The following is a 13,680-nucleotide window of genomic DNA, read 5'->3' as shown; positions in this document are numbered from 1 at the left end:
ACTTACTAGGATGTGGATGTGATGTTTTCAAAGGTGAGTCACTGCAAAAGTTGCTGCCCCCCTTAACTGCTGTGTGGGGAGGGAACCTAGGGCAAACCAGAAGAAAACATAGGTCTCCAGCTGGGTTTGAAGCTGAGCTTCCCTTCCAAAAGGGGAGAGCAATCTCAAGTGTGCATGGATTTGATTTAACTCATGCTCTGCTCAGTGTGAGCTTCTGACAAGCAGATGTTGGAGCTCCCAGGCTGTGCTTCCCACAGGCAAGTCCAGGTGGTGACATGCTTCTCTGCTGTGACTGAATTGCTCTTATGCTGGGGTTCAGTGAGCATGGAAACTTGAGCTGTGCTTCACAGAGAAGCTGGCTCCTCTGATTAGACCTTGCAGCAAGCCAGGTGTGTGTGTGTCAGGGCTGCTCGGGGCCTGCTGGAAATCCAGAGCTGTTTCTTAGCCCAGGTGTGGCTCACTTGGTCCTGCCCAGCCTTGCAGAGCAGTGTGCTGTGTGCTTGTAATAAATTTACTGGTGATGAATGCAAAGCTGCTAGTGAGGAGCACCCAGTGGCATCGGAGTTGTCTCACAGCTTTGAATGGGAACTGTAGCTTTTTCCTTTCTATGCACTAATGAGCTCTTTGCTTTTATCATGCAAATGCTTGCTCTTTTTAATTGCTTTCCTATGTGCTCAAGTGCCAACTATTAAGAACCCAATGCTGTGTCTCTAAATGCCTTTTAACATGCTGCTGGCTGCCTGTGTCCCTTAGAGCAGTGGAGGTGTCTCCTTTAAGCTACCAGTTCTTCGGACCACAGACCTGGTCCAACCTCCTTTCACTGCCATATGGTTTGTCTGCTGATCTTTGGCTAAGAAGTAAGGGATAGGACAAAGACTGAGCAGGGAGGAGTGACTTTTCTCTCCAGGCTCACCTTTGCAGTTAGAGATGAACTTTCCCCAAGGAGCGTGGCAGAGGGCCCCAGCATCCTCATAGAGGAAGAAGCAGGCAGTGTGGTGCTGTCATATGGGCAGGAAGTGAGGCTTCCTGGATTGCACATCACCTTTGGCTGTTGAGCAGAGGAGCTGAGCTTGAAATGGGGAGATTTTAATCACAGCCAATGGGGGAGAGGGTGTTTTGGGGGTTCACGCTTATTTTCAAAGTGTTTTGTGAGTGAAGAAGGGTAATTCATTTGGAAAACAGAATTCTTTTTGCATGGGCTTCAGTACCCAGCTCTGCATGAAGAGCACCTCCACTAGTTTTCAAATTGCCTCTATGTGGTTGTGGAGTTACTCTAATGATAACCCCATGATAACATTATTGAATGCTCCAGGCTACTGGCTTTACCCAGTTTCTAAATGGCATGTATGCTACCAAATTTCTGAGTGCAGGGGCAACTTCCAGCAGCCTGCTGCATCATCAGGGCCAGCAGCCACGTGGAGTCAGTGTTGCTCTATGCAGTTGAGGCTTTTTGCTCACCTCCTCCAAAGCAGCAGTGGGGCAGTGACCAGGAGCTGCTTTGCTTCTGTCACCCTCAAGGTGGTGAGAGCTCCCCAAGGGGCTTTGGGGTGGCAGGAACAATCTAGCTGGGGTGCTGTTGCATGCAGGGGGAAGCAGGAACTTAGGACCCCAGGTTTCATATGGGGTCATATGAGGTACTGAATTGAGCTGTGTGATCTGGAAGGGTCCTGAACTGCTCCCCTCGTGTTATGATGGGAAAATAAGGAATTAAATTGGGAGGGATGTTAAGCTTTCCCCCACCCCCGCAGAGACCTCCTTCTCTCTTTTCTGGCATCAGTGAGGAGCCTCTTTTCATAAACCACCACTTTTCTAGGTTTTATTTTTGAATAAACGTGGCTGGAATTGGCAGTAACGCCTCTTTGTCTGTGACTTGCTTCTGCAGCATGCCCACTTTTTGCAGCTGCTGATGCTATAGCTTGTTCAGGCCCTGCCTGGAGCCCTGAAATTGGAGTCCTAGAGCAGTTGCAGAGATGTCCTGGAGTAGATGATGGTGCTTTAATGGGTTCAGACTTGGGGTGAGCATCATGCAACGGACTGGGTGCAGGGAGATGCTGCTGCCCATCACACACGGGAGTCCATGGTGTACATCTTGCTGGTGACAATTCGGCGCTGGGGGAACCTCAGGGGCTCCTGGCGGGCACTGGGGCCTTGCAGGAGAGAGTTAGGGATGTAACACAGGGGCCATGCAGGACAAGAAGCCCCCTGCTGTGGGATGGGGCAACCCAGGGCAATATGGACTGACCTGAACAAGTGTAGAGGCAGCAGGTCAGCAGGATGGATGCCATGAAGCAGCCTGTTGAGCCAGCCATCCCCAGCCAGCAAGACCACCCGAAGTCATAGTGGACTCCCAGGAATACATTGTGTGACATCAGCATGGCCCTCTCCACGTAGACATCCACTGCATACCATACGGAGCCCACCAGGCCCAGGATGCCTGTGAGGAATAGGGCCAGTTAAGGGAGAGCCATAAAACTCCAGGGCCCCTCTGAGGTTGCCTTTAGCTCCCTATGGGCCATAAGGTCCAGCTGCCCCCTAAGCACTCCCAGCCACGCACTTCCAATGCCAAGGATGACACCAGCCCCATAGCACATCCTCAGTTTCGCATGAGGATCTTCCTTGAGGAACTTGATGCAGTCGAGCCCAAGGAGCAAAGTTGCCAAGGCCAGGCCCACCAGGAGGTCTGCTGTGATCAGCAGCGTCCGTGTCACCACAATCTTCACTGGGGGGGGAAAAAAAAAGACAGGGGACTGAAGAATGATCAGAGGATCTGCCTCCCCCCTCCTCAACTGCTGCTTGTGGCCCTGCTAGAGTCACCCAGCTTGCTGCTGGGCATATCTGTAGGAGATGTTGACACTAGGACATTCCCCCAGCCCTATGTGCCACTCACCATGTATGTACTACAGCCAGGGTGCTCATCAGAAACCCTGCAACAGGACTTAATCAGCCTGTTATCAGCTCAGCTCAACAAACCAAACAACTTAAGGTGCACCAGTCAGCATCTGGGATATGGTCTTTTCCTTGAGACCTTCACATCACTGCGTGTGTGATGTGACTTCTCCCTGCAAAGCTTTTTCCCCAGAGCAATACAGAAATCCACACGTAGTCCATGCTAACTTCACATTCCCTTCTCCTCTGTACAAATCTGTGCTGTCCCACACTAGCATTCTTTAAAGGACAAGAGCTCTCCTGTGCAGGGCCTGATGTGTCCCATGCAGGCCTTACCATGCTGTGTCTGTCCATGAACTGAGGACACAAGGCCTTGGCCAGTGGGCATGGCCCTCACCACCCTCCCTCAAATGCCTGCATACACTCAGTACAACTGCTTTGACTCATGTCAGGCTCCCCTTTCCTAAAGAAATTTCCTTTTCCTAAGATGAGAGGGGGTTGCAAATCCCACCAGGAAATGGTGGAGCAGGCTGGAGCTGGGCCAAACCACCTCTGTGGTGTGTTGGCCTCTCAGCACAGCTTCGTGCCCTTGCTCAGCAGATGTGTCAGGTCCTTGGGCTACTGTCCTGGCCATGCTGGTGGGGCAAGAGGCCTGCAATGCTCAGACACAAAGGTCAGCCCTTCACAGTGAGAGTCATCTTCTCAAAGGGAATACTTTTAGCTGAGAACTTAAAAGTGCCTTTGTGGCTATTCGTGAGAGATTAAAGGGATTTGGTGGAATAGGCAAAGCATTTGCCTCCTGCTAGAAAAGGGTTAATGATGTACAGTAACGCCTCCACCTCCAGACCCTGCTGGTTTACCTGGATGGTCTGCCAAAATGGAGTCATATTGGTCACAGGTCCTGACCCCATCCTGCATGTTGGTGACACATTCTCTCCAAAGCCCCCGGCATTTGTGGCTCACCTGGAAGCAGGAGAAAGATGCTCAAAGCAGAAAGCACTCAAAAGCCCCCCTGCTCCTCGGGAATATCCCAACCCAGCAAGGCAGATCTTCAGGCTCTCACCACCATATCCTGTTCTTTGTCTCTCCCTTCCTTCTGCTCTAGTATTTTCCTGGTCCTCCAGCTCACGCAGAAAGTGGTGGGCTTATCCCACCATGTTCCCCCTCCAGGCCAGTGGAGTCATGATGCAACCTCACAGATATCAAGGCACTAACCTGGCTCTCAACTATGATCACAGCTGCTCTACTCACCTCTAAGCTGTCATCAGCATTCACCATCCAGCAGTCAGTGCATGTGGCCAGGAGGAGGAAGAGAGTTGAGAGGAGAGTGAGACCGAACGCCATCATCTGCAAGACTGCAATCATGGGGACACCTGCAAGGGCACAGAGATGTCTGCTGCCTCTGCTCTGGCCACTTCCCAGGAACCTGATCCTCTGAGGACAAAGCACTGCCTGGGTCAGAGTGCTGGATCCCTAAGAGCTGCTTGGAAGGTCTCAAGTTGTCCCGGGGAGTTTTAGATTGGATATTAGGAATAATTTCTTCATGGAGAGGGTGGTCAAGCATTGGGATGGGCTGTCCATGGAGGTGATGGAGCCCCCATCCCTGGAGACAGTGAAGAGACATGTGGAGGTGGCACTAAAGGATGTGGTGTATTGACAGGACTCTGTAGCTCAGGTTGGTGGTTGCACTTGGTGATCTTGAAGGTCTTTTCAAACATAGCTATGATGCTATGATGCTATAACACCTGGAATCCATCCCATGGTCCTCAGTGCTTCCAAAGTGCTCAGGTAACCTAGGCTGAGGCTGAACCACCAATTTTGCGTGTAGATAGGGCCTTTGGAGTATGTTCATTTTGCAGTCACCTCTTCCACATAGACCACCTACAGTTGCCAACCCTTAGTGTTGCCCCTTTGGGAATTAAGCATTCTTTGGAAACTATTGTCAAACAGCAACCATTGTCAGACCCTATGATCTGAGCAATTGTTAAATAGATATACTATTAATGAAATCACATGGGTCTCTGAGCTGCATGGGTTAAGCAGCCCTGACCCCATGTATGTTGTGGGGTGATGTTCACCATTGTAGGGTCTGTGCCCTTTGTGCAGACACTGCCTGCTCTAGGGGCAGGGCCAGGAAGCAGGGCATGGTGCCCTGAGCCTAGTGAGAAAAATATCCCACAAGATCCTCTCTTGGGACACCTTCTGGGAGTGGAGGTACCACTCACACTGTCTTTGAACATCTCCATCAGCTTCCCTCTGCTATTAACAGGCAGCTTCTTAGACCCCAATTTACAATGCTCTTTTAATTTCCCAGGCCACCTTCTGAGCTAACTCCCCATAACCTTTCTTCTTTCTATTAGACCCTGACTGTTTTGCAGGCTTTGAAGAAAATCTGTTCAGCTATTTGAGTTAAGTGAAAAGGAAGAAAAAAAATATTCCATGGAGGAAACTCTCAGTCATTGTTTGCACTTGGATAACTCCAAAACAGCTTAGTTTTACTGCCTGAACCTTGGCTGGTGCAGCAGGTGGTAGAGCTGCCAGCTTCATTCTGTTTTCATTGTGTTTGTAAGAGTTTTATGGGGAAATAATGATGTTTAGGGCGAAGGAGAGCTGGTGTATGCATGTGTCCATGCATGTGCATGTGGGAAGCATCCTGTCTTCCTCCAGGACAGAACATAGATGGGTAACTCGTGCATTCACCAGCTGCTACCTTTACTCATCGTGTGGCATGAGTAAATTCCTCATAAGCTCCACCACCCATCTGTCTGTCCCTACTGCCTCTTCCATGTCACCAAGAGCAGACAGGGCTGAGCAGCCCTGTTCTCCTTTTGGAAGAAGCAGAAGAGAGCCAGGCTGTAGTGAGGTGGGAGCAGGCACCAGCCAGGTACATGCTGGGGCTGCCTGGCAGTGCTTTGGCACAGGTAGAGCTTTCAGGAGAGGCAATGGCAGCAGTACTGCTTGGGGAGCATTGCTCAGCATGGTCTGCTGCAAAATGGCTTCTGGGAGAGGTGTTTTCTGCTGGTGGGATCAGGATGTCCACAAGTGCCCTCCCCTCCTAGCCCCAGCTGGCAGCATCGTGCCTTGTCCTCCACAGGCTCTGAGCTCATGACCTGCTTGGTGGCACAACGGAGGTGAGAGGAGAGCCCACACAGCAAGCAGTGCGGGGGGTTAAATTCAGCCCTGAACCCTTTCAGCAATGAAGAGGTGCTAGGGAAGCCTTACCTTCATTGTGTGATCAGGCTCCTCCTTGCAGGCGTAGGACAACGGCAAAAGCTCTTCAGGGATCCTCAAGTGGGTCCTGAAGGCTTTCGAGCACCGGTGGGATTTGATGCTGACCCATCCAGAGGTGCCTGATGGAGCCCAGGAAGCACAATGCCCAACAGAGCCCAGCTGCACTGCAAGCCCATGCCTGCACGGGGCTATTTAATGTTTCCCCAGGTCACGTCAGGTATGCTTTGTGCTCAAGGCATGATGGGGGGCCCTGTGGTTAAAAAGGTAATGGGCTGGGAACAGAGGTCGGCCTCCAAAAAATACCACATCTTGACACCTGTGGGAACCAGCTGGGGCCGTGGAGAAACACTCCCCAGGTGGGGGACTTTGTGTCCTGGGCAATTATCCCCTGTTCTTTAATCATGCCTTTTAATTACTGCTCGTGGATGAGTGGCCTAAAACATGTTGGCTTCACAGTACTGATGCAACAGGGTCAGAGGTGGCAGGAAGACAAAAAATGCAGTCTGTTGCAAGGGGGATAATTCAAACCTTTGGCCAGGCGTGCAGTCAATAATTAAGACCCTTTTTTTTTTTTTTTTTTTCTATTGAAGAAGAAAACTAGTGCTATCCATCAGGTATCTAGCTGTGAAATGGTCCAGTATTTCTCATCTCCCAAAGATGTTATAGGTTTTGAACTAATTAGAGAGATTAGCCTAAAGGCAGCAAGACCAAAGCACTTGCCAGTTCAAGCAGAACTGCGATTCCTTCTCCAGCCTTGCCCCCCCCCCCCCCCCCCCCCCCCCCCCCCCAGTTCAAAGCTCTTTAGGGAGGGAGGCAAGAAAAGGCTCTAAAGGACAAAGCCTCACTTAATGGATCCTGTAAAACCTCTGGGCCATTATCAGCCGTCACTCTTTGCTGGTGGTTACAGGTCAGGTAACTGTGCCTGGTCAGCCAGATGCATTATTGTGGGCTATTGCTGAGACTCGAAAGCACTGCCTAGGTACCTCAGCTGCCTCATGCTGTCCCAAAACCTGCAGGTTTGTTCACTGATTCCTTACTACCTGGAAAAATTACTTTTGCTCTTGCTTTCTTACAAAGCATCTTGCTGCATCACCTCTATTATATCATATTATAAAATATGCTTGCTTTTATTTTCTGCTCTTTTAATCAGTCAGTTTCTTATGTATGACATGATTTGATTCTCAGTTGAAATCTTTTGAGGTATGAAAAGATACAGGCAGGGGGCAAATCTATCAGAATATAAGTAATTAAATTCCTCTGGTGAGTGAAGACTGGATGAAGGTCAGATCTGGTTTCCTACTTCGTTTGTAAAACTGGTGCATAAGAAATATTGCTGACAGAGCGCCTGAGCCTTTCTGTTTTAGCATGCCATGCAGGGAGTCTTGTATGTCTACAAATGGAAGAAAAAGAGAGCCAAAGAGGTTTTCCTCCAGACGGGAGATGGAAAAATGAATAAAATGAATACTATTTCCCAGTGTTTTGGAAGCAAGCAAGCCACCAAAAAGTACAACCAGAAACCTAACTACTCTTCATCATAATGGTTATATAAGAAGCAAATAAAAAGATAAAAGAAGCCCCAAACTGCTCTTTTTACTCTGTGCAGCGTGATTTGGATGGAGGCAGATCCCACGCAGTGCAAGAGGAGCTGTGGGCCATCATAGCAAGTCTGGCAGCTCTTTCCCATATTTTGTTCCACTTTGCCATGTGCAAAACACACAAGGGATTGTCTGGAGGACAGTGGGGGCCTTTATGCCCACAAACACGTTCTCGCTGCTGCAGCTCAGCTATTTTTCCCCCCTCTCTGATGCGCCTCCAGCCGATGTGGCTGTTCCCAGGGAGTCGCAGGGCTGAGCCCTCGCAAGGCCTCTGGTGATGTCACAGGAGTCACCAGGGACCCCAGATCTCTGTTTTGGGGGACTACAGGGTGTATCTGTGAGCCAGCTGCCATGGGCAGGACAGGGGAGGATGGCAGAGGACAGGCCCAGTGAGGTATGACCAAGCCCTGAATTCTTGGAAAAGAGACTACAGCTTGCAGGGCTCCTCTTCCAGATTTTTTTTTTTTTTTCATGTGTTTTAGTACTGTGCTGAAGAATGGGAATTCTTAGGGAAGGAGAGCCCAGCCTGAAGCCCCCATGTGAGAGGGGATAGCAGAGGATGCTGCTTTCAAGCCAGGAAGGGCCCTGCTGAGGTGCTGGGCCAGCCCCCCCTGAATGGGACAGCTGGGATTTCCCATGGGTTTAAGGCTAAATTAAGCTGTCTTCAATGCCACGCTTTGTACTTTTAGGGTGACACATGACAAAAGGCTTGAGAGATAGCACCTGCCTGTGAGCACCTGCAAAAGTTCCGCTTAGCATGGCTCAAGTCTTCATGGCAAGCTATTATGAGCCCCAATTATTTCCGATGCCTCCCCACATGCCAAAAGGAGGGCATTGGCCACTGTGCTGCCCCAAGAACCAGCAACAGGCAAAAATATTTGGCACAGGGAAGTCATCTGGTGGAAGCCCCTGCCCAGACCTCGCCATGCAGGAGGCTGCCACAGTCCGGCAGAGTGGTCGCTTGCATGGCACTGTTCAGAAGAGGCCCAGATTTGGATGGGGGGACAACGAGACAACTTTAAAAAGATGCCCATAGTTGGAACTACTTTAATTCTACTGAGTCACAATTTTTAGTACAAACAATTAGGAAAAAAAAAATTAAAATCCCGAACAGTGCCATTCCCACTGTGTCCATCACATAGAAAAGTTAATGTAATTTCATATTAAAAGAATAAAAACATTCTTCTACACAACACTGTGCTCTTTATATAAAAACATATTTCAGCTATTATTTTTGTAAAGCATTATTTTCCTTTTCAGTCCTCACAGCAGTAGCTTTGGTGTGTATTTTTTGAGGGGAAACCCATCAGCTGGGTTCAGCTGACCAAGCACTGCTCTCCCCGATGGGTGAAGACAGACTACAAGCACTGCTCTCCCCTGACGGGTGAAGATATTTTTACATGGGGTCTGCAAGTCAAAAGAGAGAGAGGGCTGTTAGTCCTGCCTGCCAGAGAGAAACCAACCCCAGGGCAGAAACCGCGTGGCTTCCCCTCCAACACGAGGAGATGATGCCATCCTTTAATGTGGGGATGCAGACAGGGGATAACTGGCAAAATTTAGCCAGGAATCAAAGCAGCACACAGGCATAAAGCAAAAATAAGCAGGGAGAAATCAACTACTTGGGTAATTGGGATTAAAAAAATAGTAATTAAAAATGAAACACAAAAAGAAACCACACAGACTTTTTGGATCATTTCCACCGTTTGGTTTCCTGTGGTTTAGCTGGCATACCACACACAACAGACGGATAGCTGGCAGTACAGGGCCTTCGGGGGATTTACAGAAGAAATTGGAGTGATGGAGGTTCAGAGCAGTTAGTAACAGCCAAGACGCAGTACACAGAGGTGGTGGCAATTAGTGCTCCTGAGCTTAAAGACTTCACTGCACGCTCCAGGGAATCCTGTCCAGGGGATCCTGTTGGGGAAGGGGGATTTGGAAACAGCAGGGAGACATCAAAATTCACAGGTCTGTCCATCTCTGAGTTACCTGAAAGAGCTGCTCTGGGCACAAAAATAAAAACAAACCACTGCTTGTGGCTCAAAGTCCCCTTTTTTGCCTGCTTTAATTTGACCAATACCAGAGTTTGTTCTTCTGCTTGACAAGGCCACGGACTTGTGTCTGGTGAAAAATGCGCCCAGGTCGGATTTTAGGTGACAGAGCCCAGCTGGAGCACCAGCAACTGCCAGGCTGCCAATGGCCAGAGTGGTGTCTAATTCCTCTTGAGCTCAAAACGAGAATTAATGAATAAAATGTTGCTTTGGGGCAGCAGTCAGGCAGGGAATAATTGCACCCTGAAAGCAGGAATGTTTCCTAAGACCCCAAGGCCAGGGCACAAGGGCATCAAGCCATGGGGTGACCTTCCTGCTGCTTGAGTCCAAAACAGGCTGGCAGCATCCTTTTCCCTGGAAAATCGAGAAAAACTCTGCACTAGCTCCTGACGGCAAGGCTGCAAGACACACTGAGGCACACAGGGACAGCCGCGTGTGGCGTGGGGGTTGCGACACAAAGCGCCTCTGTGCTGCACACCCCCGCAGGACCAGCACCTGCCAAAGTGGCACAGGGCACAGCGGCCAGCGCCACGGGACATGGCCCAACCACCCACAGACCCAGCAGCTCGGGGCTGGGGGTGGACATGCAACCTCCTCTGGGGAGCCTGGCGGTGCTGGATTCAGGAACTGAACAAAAATAAAAATCTAGAGGTTTGCACTTCATGCAGTGCTGTAACCTGGAAGCTGGAAAAGCCCCTGAGAAATAGGTGTGTCTGGAGCAGATGAAAGGTCTCGCATGGTGCCCAGGGACCGTGCAGCATCTGCCGTGCCGAGTGGGAGCACCGGGGTCTGGCCTGCTCTTGGGAAGGGAGGGAGGCGTTTGGTGGCAGAGGGAGAGCAGGGTTAGGGATCAGACGTACTCCCGAGCTGTTGAGGGCTGTGACTGCCGATAGTACTGCTGTCCTTGCCGCTCCTTGGTGGGGCAGGAACAGCACAGGAGAGAGCCCCCCAGTATGGTGAGGCTGGCGGCCCCCCAGCCAACGAACAATGCTGAGCCGAATTCGTACCTGTGGCAAGAGAGACGGGGACATCAGGGAGGAGGACTGGGAGTGAAAAAGGCAGAGGTACAAAGAGAAACAGGGACCCCAGTGACACCTAGGCCCTCAAAGCCACTAGGAGGCTGCTGGCAGCGTTGAGGCAGACGCTGGGTGTCCTTCTCTCCAGCCCCCCCATGCTTCACATTGGCCTGATCTTGCTTTTAGGATTCCCTGCAGCTATCGGGATCTTCCCCCACATTTTTTTCCTCCCATGTGCTGAAACCCCACATGACCACTCTTACGCTGTCTCAGTGTAAAGCCAGCAGTGGCACTAAGATTAAAACTTATTCAGCTGCTTAAAACCAGGACTGAAAGTGCTGGAAGGACTTTCATAGTGTCACAACTGCAGGATGGCACTGGCACAGCCCCAATACTGCCCTGGCTGCAGGCACATCTGCCTGCCCGGCGCCTTGCCCAAACCCACAAAACACGCAGGTATGTTGGGGACAAGCTGGGATTCAAAGAGTTCCCCTCAGGCTGGGGGTACAACTCCTACCTTGCGTTGATCGGGGTGCTGGCACTGAAGAACTCATAGGTGACCTGTGTTGCATACAGGGACACAGCTGCTAACGTACACAGACCTGGACATCAAACACTGAACATCAGCAACACCCAGCCCATCACCAAACTGTTCCCTCTTCCCTTTCTCTGCCAACAAGTCTCTAAAAGCTGTTTGAGCTCTTTTGCATTGAAGAAGGGCAAGGACCCATGGACTGGACCTGCCCAGCCACTTACCAGAGAGGATAAAGAGGACACCCCCAGCAACAGCAATGCGGCTCTTGGTAACGGGATCCTCTTCACCAACTTTGGTGCATTTCATGCCCACGACACTCACAATGATGCCAAAGAAACCCAGGAGGAGAGAAATAACCATGAGAGCCCGGGAGGTCTGGATGTGAACTGCAGGGGGGGAAGACAAAGCTGCTCAACAGCAGGAGCTTTCAGCCACAGTGGTCTGCAAAGCAAAGTCACCTCCCAGCAGGATGAACTGGTCCTTAACCCTGGTCCTTAACCCTTGTTCCCCTGTGCAGTCGGGGGCAGGAGCCAGCCACACACTGCTCCTGTGCCCAGAGGCATCGTGTGGTGCCAGACCTCGGCTCACCTCAGGGCACCTCTCCCAACTCCATGCAGCCACACCCCGACCTTCTTCCCTACCATGCTCCTCTTCTCGCTGTGAGTTCCTGGGGTGGGAACCACGGCACTGTGCCCACAGCAGCACCGTGTCCCCAAGTGATGTCCCCACCAAGCAGCTGCCATTCCCCTGCGTGACACCTGCCTTGGGGCTGAAACCCACAGAGGCCAAGGGGACAAAGCCACACAGAGGGGCTCAAACCCAGGGGCATAAGATGGGCTCAGGCCTACGATGGGGCTCTAACACGTAGCAAACCGTGGGTGCATTGTGGGGCTCAAACAGTGAGGAGCATGAAGGGCTCAGAACTATAGCAGGACTCAGACCCACAGAAGAGGACATCAGGGAGCACAGGGCTGGGGGTGGGCTCTGACCTACTGCAGCGGCCAGAGGAGCTCAGACCTGTGCAGTGCCCAGACCTAAGAGGGGCCCAGGGGGAGCTCAGAGCCCGTGGGGCTGGGGAAGGCTCGGACCCACAAAATGGGCAGATCAGGGAGCTGGGGCCCATTAGAGGGGCTTCGACACGGCGGGAGGAAGGACTCAGACCTGCTAGGAGCACCGGAGGGGCCAGGGGAGCTCAAACCCACCAGGAGGGGGTAGTGCGGGGTAGGGGGGCTCTGAGCCACAGCGGGCGGCTCAGACGCGTGCAGGGGGGCTTCAACCCTGTGGGTGTCGGACCCCGGGGCCCCGTCCGCGCTGTACGCACCGTCGAGGGAGAGGAGCGAGTCGTGGAGGCGGCACTGCACCTGCCCGGTGCTCTGGGCGGCGCAGCTCATCCACAGCCCTTCGTGCAGCCCCACGGCGGTGATGATGGCGTCCCCGGCGTACGAGCTCTGCCGCCACTGGGGCAGCGCCGCGGCGGCCAGCGCCGCCACCCACCCGCCCAGCGCCGCCAGGTACCCGGCCAGCTCCCGCGCCCCGCCGCCCATCGCCGCCGCGCTGCGCCCGCCTCGGCCCGGCCCGGCCCGGCCCGGCTCGACCCGGGGGCGGTGTCCGGGCCCGCCCCGCTCCGCCCTCCCTCGGGCCGCAGGAGGGGCTGAGGGGCCCGGGGAGATGGGGGGGGGGGGTCCCAGGGCTGCACGGGGTGAGGGAGAGTCTCCCCGAGAGGAGGGACCCCGGAGGGGAGAGGCGGAGGGGCCCTGAGGGGATCGGGGAGATGGAGACCCCCAGGGAAACCAATGGGGGACGCAGCGTGCCCTAGGGCCCGGGGCAGCGTGGGGTGGCCGGGGGAGGCTGCTGGGGCCAGGACCCCCCTGCCGCGGGGGCAGCTGTAGGAATCTGGCACGGGGCCAGGGCACGCAGGTGGCCTCGCACAAGGCTGAGGGGCGTGAGGCTGCTCTGTCAGCCCCCTGACACGAAGCTGGGGTTGGCACAGCGTTCCCCATCACGGCCCGATAGGCGGTGGGTGTGGGCAGCCGTAGGGCCGGAGGGACGCTGGCCTCCTGTGGGGCCTGGCAATCTTTAACCGCCTGGCCTCATCTGCAGTCAGCTCACGCTCAGGGCTGGCTGGCAGGGGGCTGGATGCCTCCCCTGGACAAGCTGCCGTGCTCGGGGGGACAGCGGGGAACTGCTCCTGGTGGAGGGCATGAGCTGCTGCTGGAGCCCACCCAAAGAAAGCAACCTCACGGCCACCTGCCTGTGCCCAAGTCCCCAGCCCTGGTCACCGGAGCAGCCCTTCGCCCCCTCCAAGCACCAGTGCAGGGCCCCCTTGCAGGCGGCTGGTGGTGGGACCATTACTCACATTCCCTGGATGG

The 13,680-nt window shown here is 53.1% G+C and overlaps 2 protein-coding genes across 5 annotated transcripts; both read right to left on the bottom strand.

Annotated features, from left to right (window-relative positions):
* Positions 1-1,864: 1,864 nt before the first annotated feature.
* On the bottom strand, positions 1,865-6,384 carry LOC311422358 (claudin-16-like). 3 transcript variants are annotated; one of them, XM_084495315.1, is made up of 6 exons: positions 6,109-6,384; positions 4,138-4,259; positions 3,747-3,849; positions 2,555-2,719; positions 2,243-2,434; positions 1,865-2,147 (listed from the first exon to the last, which is right to left on the bottom strand). In XM_084495315.1, the coding sequence occupies exons 2-6, from the start codon at positions 4,249-4,251 to the stop codon at positions 2,062-2,064; spliced, it is 660 nt and encodes a 219-aa protein (XP_084351441.1). In that variant the 5' UTR covers positions 4,252-4,259; positions 6,109-6,384; the 3' UTR covers positions 1,865-2,061. The 3 variants fall into 3 exon arrangements, with proteins under 3 accessions (XP_084351441.1, XP_084351440.1, XP_084351442.1); XM_084495314.1 differs by having other exon boundaries at positions 1,865-2,434; positions 6,109-6,383; XM_084495316.1 differs by lacking the exon at positions 4,138-4,259 and having other exon boundaries at positions 1,865-2,434; positions 6,109-6,329.
* A 2,363-nt stretch (positions 6,385-8,747) lies between these two features.
* On the bottom strand, positions 8,748-13,395 carry CLDN19 (claudin 19). Of its 2 annotated transcripts, none has more exons than XM_084495307.1 (5): positions 12,633-13,395; positions 11,533-11,697; positions 11,294-11,378; positions 10,621-10,767; positions 8,748-10,114 (listed from the first exon to the last, which is right to left on the bottom strand). In XM_084495307.1, the coding sequence occupies exons 1-5, from the start codon at positions 13,309-13,311 to the stop codon at positions 9,982-9,984; spliced, it is 1,209 nt and encodes a 402-aa protein (XP_084351433.1). In that variant the 5' UTR covers positions 13,312-13,395; the 3' UTR covers positions 8,748-9,981. The 2 variants fall into 2 exon arrangements, with proteins under 2 accessions (XP_084351433.1, XP_084351434.1); XM_084495308.1 differs by having other exon boundaries at positions 8,748-9,119; positions 12,633-13,394.
* Positions 13,396-13,680: the final 285 nt, after the last annotated feature.

Source organism: Aythya ferina, assembly GCF_964211825.1.
Source record: "Aythya ferina genome assembly, chromosome: 21".
NCBI classification, from domain to species: domain Eukaryota; kingdom Metazoa; phylum Chordata; class Aves; order Anseriformes; family Anatidae; genus Aythya; species Aythya ferina.
Note: the sequence above shows the minus strand (reverse complement) of the source record. Positions and strands in the feature narration are given on the sequence as shown.